The sequence below is a fragment of the Vigna umbellata genome, chromosome 4 (assembly GCF_029865625.1).
Source record: "Vigna umbellata cultivar VRB3 chromosome 4, Vumbellata_1.0, whole genome shotgun sequence".
Lineage (NCBI taxonomy): Eukaryota > Viridiplantae > Streptophyta > Magnoliopsida > Fabales > Fabaceae > Vigna > Vigna umbellata.
In genome coordinates this window covers 65,269,022-65,275,173 of record NC_142168.1, presented here as the reverse complement: position 1 = coordinate 65,275,173, position 6,152 = coordinate 65,269,022, and the positions used below count along the sequence as shown (strand labels likewise).

Here is a 6,152-nt window from a genome sequence, read left to right as displayed (position 1 = left end):
AGAGCTTAGTTAAAGCTGCACAAAACACAAATTAGAAAGTTCGAGAAGCTTTTATGTATTACATCATATAATCAAAATTCAACTTATAGATGGTCCATCAAACCATCTAATGAAATTCAATCAGACTAGACAGTTTAATTAGACTTGTCTAGACAAATCTAATTAGGAAGTCTATCTTGAACATCTCTCAGTACTTTAAAAATTAATTTTAATCAATGTTTTAGTTAAAATTCAATTAATATGAAATAAACAAATTTAAGCTAAAAAAGTGAATTTAAACTCAATTATAATTCAAGCTAAAATTAAATATTTTAAATGTGATAAAAAAATGTATTAAGTTTAATTAAAATGGGTCTAAACAATTATAATTGACATTAACAAAAACAACATCACCCATTGAGAAAAAACTTCGTACTACCCATCAATCAAAATTGATTAAAAAAATCTTCAATACTAATATTTTTTTAATTATTAATATTTTTTTGACGTTGAAATAGCATTTTACATCTCTAATAAGCAATACTTTATCTAAAAGAGAAAACTATGATTTAATAAATTTGAATTATTTAATTTAAACAAAATATTTAGAAAAATAAAATAATTTGAAATGAGATTAAAATATACTTCATTATATTAGAAATAGTGAAGTTTTCTATTAAAGGTAATATTTTTTTATTTAAATTTCAAAATAAATAAAGTTTAACATGTTTGTTACCCCTGATTTTTGGTTTATTTTCTACCATCTTTTGATAATTTCTCATTATAAATTTTAAAAAGTTTTGAAAATATAATTTCTATCATGTAAGATGGATCACACTTACACTTAGCATGTTAATTAACATAGATAGCATCCTAAAAAACAACGAACAAATATTATCTCTATACTTCAGACACAAAAAGTAAATGAAAGAAAAATAAGCTTTTAACATTTTACTTAGTTCACTCAAGACACATATATATTAGCTTAAAATAAAGACTAATTATTAAATCCAAATACTTCTTGAAGATTAATCCAGCTGTGGTGTATCATAGTATTAACATTAAGCAGAAGGAATATCCCAAAACATGGCTTCTTTGATCCGTCTGAAATTGTTCTCGATGCTTATGTTCTACTTACTTGGCACCCTTAACATTTTAGCAACTGAAACAGCCTCAACTTTCAGGCACTATGATTGCACAGACAAGCCAAAGTTTAGTCCCAAAAGTAGTTACCAATTGAATCTGAATAAACTCTTATCTAAACTTACATCCAAAGTTAACACCACCAACTATTACAACACCACAGTGAGTGGAACAAACAAACAAGACACTGTCTATGGCCTCTTCACGTGCAATGGATATATGGAGAAATGTGGAGAATGTGTGAATACTTCAATCCAGACACTTAAATCAAAGTGTGTCTTCAACAAAGAGGCTATAATTTGGACCCATGAATGCATGGTTCGCTACTCAAACAGGTTTTTCTACAACACTACTGAGAAAAAGCCATCATGGTGTGTTAAGAACAGTGAGGATTATGAGGGGGAATTGGATATTTTCAACAGAATGCTGAGTTCCTTGATGGAGGATCTTCTGACTGCAGCCACTGAAGCTCAAATGGGTTCTGTTAAATTTGCTGTGAAGAAAATAACATTCTCTCAGGACAAGCATTTTTTTGGCTTTGCTCAGTGCATGCCATACCTCTCCAAGGAAAATTGCAGAAAGTGCCTTAGGGATGCCATGAATTTTCTTCAAACATGTGCAAGAGGCAAGATAGGAGGAAGAGTTATATATCCGAGCTGTATTGTTAGATATGATCATTATCTGTTTTTCCCACTTCTTAGAGGTTAGATCGTACTTTAATTATGTGTATCCTTTGTTTAACATATTTCAGAGAAATAGTTACTTATGTTGATACTAATCTCTATTGCAGGAAAAAGAAAGAATCTGGGAGTAATTGCATCAATCATATTTTTTCATGGCCTTGTTCCAGTTATTGTTTTGTTTTTTGTTTGCTATTTGTTACATAGGGAGTTAAGGAAGGATCTCAAGCACCGGAAAGGAAATTGTAATGAAGAACTGGAAACAATCTTCATGTCTATGATCATAGTTCCATTCTGTTCAAGTTTACTTAGCAGTGGAGATTCTGTTCTTCACTGAACTACTGATTTATAACTGACTACATTTTTGGTTTAGGTGGAGAAGAGATTTCAGCAGAATTGAACTCTCTGCAATTTGAATTGAGTACTATTCAAGAAGCAACAAACAAGTTTTCTGATGATAACAAGATAGGGGAAGGTGGTTTTGGAGCAGTATACAAGGTTGCTAACTGATGCTTTGTGTTAAACAGTAATGGAGAAATTTTGCTGCAATGATCAATTTAAGGTTTATTAATAGCATGTATATTGCAGGGTGTGTTTTCAAATGGACTTGAAATAGCAGTAAAGAGGCTGAAGAAAAATTCCAGTCAAGGAGCTACAGAATTCAAGAAAGAGGTTTTGCTAATTTCCAAACTTCAACACAGAAATCTTGTGAGACTGATAGGATTTTGCGTGCAAAGGAATGAGAAGATACTGATTTATGAGTTTGTGCACAACAAAAGCCTTGATTACTACCTATTCAGTATGATACTTTAAACCTTATCTTTGTTTTCTTTTTCAAGCATTTCTGATCATTAAAAATGGTTTTGTCTCATGTTAAATTTTACAGGCCCTCAAAATCATAGGAAATTAAGTTGGTCCGAACGTTACGAGATTATAAGAGGAATTGCACGAGGAATTCTCTATCTTCACGAGGATTCTCATCTTAACATTATACACTGTGACCTTAAACCTAGTAACATTTTGTTAGACAACAAAATGAACGCAAAAATATCAGATTTTGGATTAGCAAGGATTATTTCCATTGATCAAATGCAAGGGAATACAAGTATAATTTCTGGAACATAGTAAGCTTTGATGCTCAGAAACTTTCTTCTCAAACAACACAAAGGAATTGTTTGGTTTCTGATGATGAGTTTGTGAATTTATTACTGTTTTGCAGTGGCTACATGTCTCCTGAATATGCAATGCTTGGCCAATTTTCTATGAAATCTGATGTTTTTAGTTTTGGAGTTATAATTCTTGAAATAATCAGTGGGAAGAGAAACGTTGATGGGAATGGAAAAGATTTGGATGATCTCTTGAGCCATGTGAGTATCTTAATATTAGATTCCAAGAAAAATATGAGTAACAGGTTCTTCAACATATTTTAGTATACTTCTAAACATTGAATGAGAATCATTAGATATTATAAAAGTTATAAAAATGTTAAAAGGGGAATTTTAAACCTAATTCAATTCTACAAGATAGGGTTTGTTATCACTTTTAATCTGTAAATTGAATTTATCACTGGTCAATGTGAAATTTCTAACCTTCACTTTTGATTTGATGACTCTTATTCATGATTTTGTAATTTCTCAATAGATTTAACTAATAAGAAGAGTTTTGTGAAGATGTTAAAGAGCATTGATATCATGGAAAAAGATAAATGAGCATTTATTTAGCATCTTAATTGCAGGTTTGGAAGAAGTGGAAGAAAAACAGAGTACTTGAACTGTTGGATCCCTCATTACCACACTCCTTGTCTGAAACAGAAATCAATAAGTGTGTACAAATTGGTCTATTATGTGTGCAGGGAAACCCAGATCAGAGGCCTATCATGGCAAAAATTGCTTCGTATTTTAGCTGTGATCAAGTTGGAAAACTGCCTTTACCTCAAGAACCAGCATTTTTTATGCGTGGAAAAACAGAAACCAAGGATTTTTAATTATCTTATTCAAGTTTATTCAGCAACATTAGTTATCTGTTGCTGAAAATATTACAATTAAGGATCATTTTTTATTGTAGTTTGTTTGGGTGCCTCTATATATACTTTGTGTTTATTTTGTTAACATTTTGTAAACAAAATATACAAAACTAATTTACTTATATTAGGGCATGTTTTAACCTTCGTGTCTGCATTCACTTAGGAAAAAATTTTCTACTTTTTCTTTCAAGTTTCCTCTAGAACATCTTAGACTTCTGTTAGTAGGATTAGTGGGAGTTCCTTCGAATCTCTCTTAAGAGGAAAATTCGTCAAAAATTGAGCCTCCTAACACATGCTGAGCTTTTTCTAAGATTTCCAAGTATTATACAAAAAATCATGGCCCAAGTTCACAAAAAAAAGAGTTAAAGAATTAGATAATTTGGAATTTGTAAGATTTGTTGATTTGGTTCATTAAAAATAGGCTGAAGAGGATTTATATGTATAAGATTTGCGGGTTAAATTGGCTGAAGGGTTATGAGTTTGTGGACAGACTCACATAAATTAAAAAAATAAAATCTTTTGTAATTTCTTTCAACATGAATTTAATGTAAATATAACAATTACAAGAAAGAAATAATGGTTTAATTATTTGTTGTTTATTGCAAGTAAAGATAGAAGCATCTTACGAGAAAAATATATTAAAGTAAATCAAAAATCAAATTTAGATTTATAGTTATAAATATATGATACTGGTGAAATATATAGTAAAAAATAATATTTAGTTATATTCAATATAAAAACTTTCAAAGTGCTCAAAAGGGCATAATGTTTCTTGTTGCTTCAATTTTGCATATTCAAATATAAAGACTTCATCTAAAAATGACATGTGCTTATGCCCTTTGAGATAACATAAGAGAATATATTTGATTATTAATATTGTTGAGAGCATTTGATATGTAATATGTAATGTGCTTTTTCACGAGAATAAATAGTTGTAAAAAGATACTGTGTTTGATCATTTTATGTTGTATATAATATGACTGTTTAGTAAGTCACTGATCCAACCGTCAACAATTAATCAAATACTTTCACAAACAATTTGAAATTATGCACTTCAAGAAATAGGACTGAATGACTCTTGAGTAATTTAAATAAAGTGTGATTATCATTGACAATAATTAAACTATGATTAATAAAATACTTATTTCAAAATCTATAAATATAGATTTTAAGTAAAGAGGTAGTAAATCAAACACTTATTTCAAAATCTATAAATATAGATTTTTAAGTAAAGAAATAAGGAGATAGATTATTATGTTGGCTTGTTCTAGCTAAACTACTCATTTTTATGATTGTATTGAAACATTCCATTTTCTGTTTCAGTTTTAATTTTAATATACTTGAAATCTGCCATTATAAACTTCACAATTGCAATATATTAGTTTTCATCATTTGTTTCTAGTATTATTTGTTTCAATAGTGCTTTTACTGACGCAGAACACTCGTTTGAAGGAATTATAGGCCGGAGTACATGGTCATTCTGATGAACTTCGAAAACTAATAGATCTACTAGAACTTTGTGACTATGAACAATGGGCTCATACTCAACAAGTCCAGGCTCATGCGCAAGCTCGTATGGATCAATTTCATCAATCTTTAGAGTTAATAGTGAAATCGCAATCTTTATTCCATGGTGTCGCTTCGGGAGCAAATCAGTTGCATGTTGCGTTACCGACTAAGGACATATCTTTGGGATTTTCACATTTCGATGGTCAATCATCAGTGTTAGAACGAACTTTTAAGACAAAAAAATTCTTTAACTATCATCATACACCTGATGTAGAGAAAGTAGAGATTGTTGCAATGCATTTCGAAAAAGATGTTGTGCCTTGGTTTTAAATGCTTCAACGTCTATCTGTAGTTCAATTCTGGATAGATTTGACACGCGCTTTGGAATCCCAGTTTGGTCCCTCTCCTTTTGACTGCCTAATGGCTGAGCTGTTTAAATTACACCAAACTAGTACAATTTTCGATTATTATCTGAAATTTATGCCGTTGGCAAACCGATCAATTGGCTTATCTAATGAAGCTTTATTAAATTGTTTCTTGAGTGATTTACATGCTGAAATTAGACGTGATGTGGTAGTTCAAACTGCTACTTCTTTGATGAGAGCAATAGCCTTGGCAAAGTTATATGAGGATCGATACTCACCCACAATTAAATCTAATTCATTGCTTGTTTGATGTTATTCTCTAGTGGCTTCAGCGAGTTTTAATACTTCACAACAACAGCCCAAACCTATGGTTAAATCATCTCTTCCACCATTATTACCAAAACCTACAATTCTACCCTTGACTAATATGTCAAAAAAATAACTCCAACTGAA

At 30.6% G+C, this 6,152-nt stretch overlaps 1 protein-coding gene across 1 annotated transcript; it reads left to right on the top strand.

The window, feature by feature from the left end:
* Nucleotides 1–1,065: 1,065 nt before the first annotated feature.
* LOC124837895 (cysteine-rich receptor-like protein kinase 25) lies at nucleotides 1,066–3,874 on the top strand. The gene is made up of 7 exons (XM_088114313.1): nucleotides 1,066–1,825; nucleotides 1,913–2,047; nucleotides 2,176–2,300; nucleotides 2,391–2,601; nucleotides 2,689–2,926; nucleotides 3,022–3,169; nucleotides 3,538–3,874. Exons 1-7 carry the CDS (start codon nucleotides 1,066–1,068, stop codon nucleotides 3,784–3,786), a joined length of 1,866 nt encoding a protein of 621 aa, XP_087970439.1. The 3' UTR covers nucleotides 3,787–3,874.
* Nucleotides 3,875–6,152: the final 2,278 nt, after the last annotated feature.

What these genes read in the sequence shown, in the direction of transcription:
- LOC124837895 (XM_088114313.1), top strand. Translation starts at nt 1,066, where the DNA reads ATGGCTTCTTTGATCCGTCTGAAATTGTTCTCGATGCTTATGTTCTAC. An exon ending in CAAGCACCGGAAAGGAAATT is followed by an intron (nt 2,048 to 2,175) that starts GTAATGAAGAAC and finishes TTTTTGGTTTAG; the next exon opens with GTGGAGAAGAGATTTCAGCA. An exon ending in GTTTTGGAGCAGTATACAAG is followed by an intron (nt 2,301 to 2,390) that starts GTTGCTAACTGA and finishes TGTATATTGCAG; the next exon opens with GGTGTGTTTTCAAATGGACT.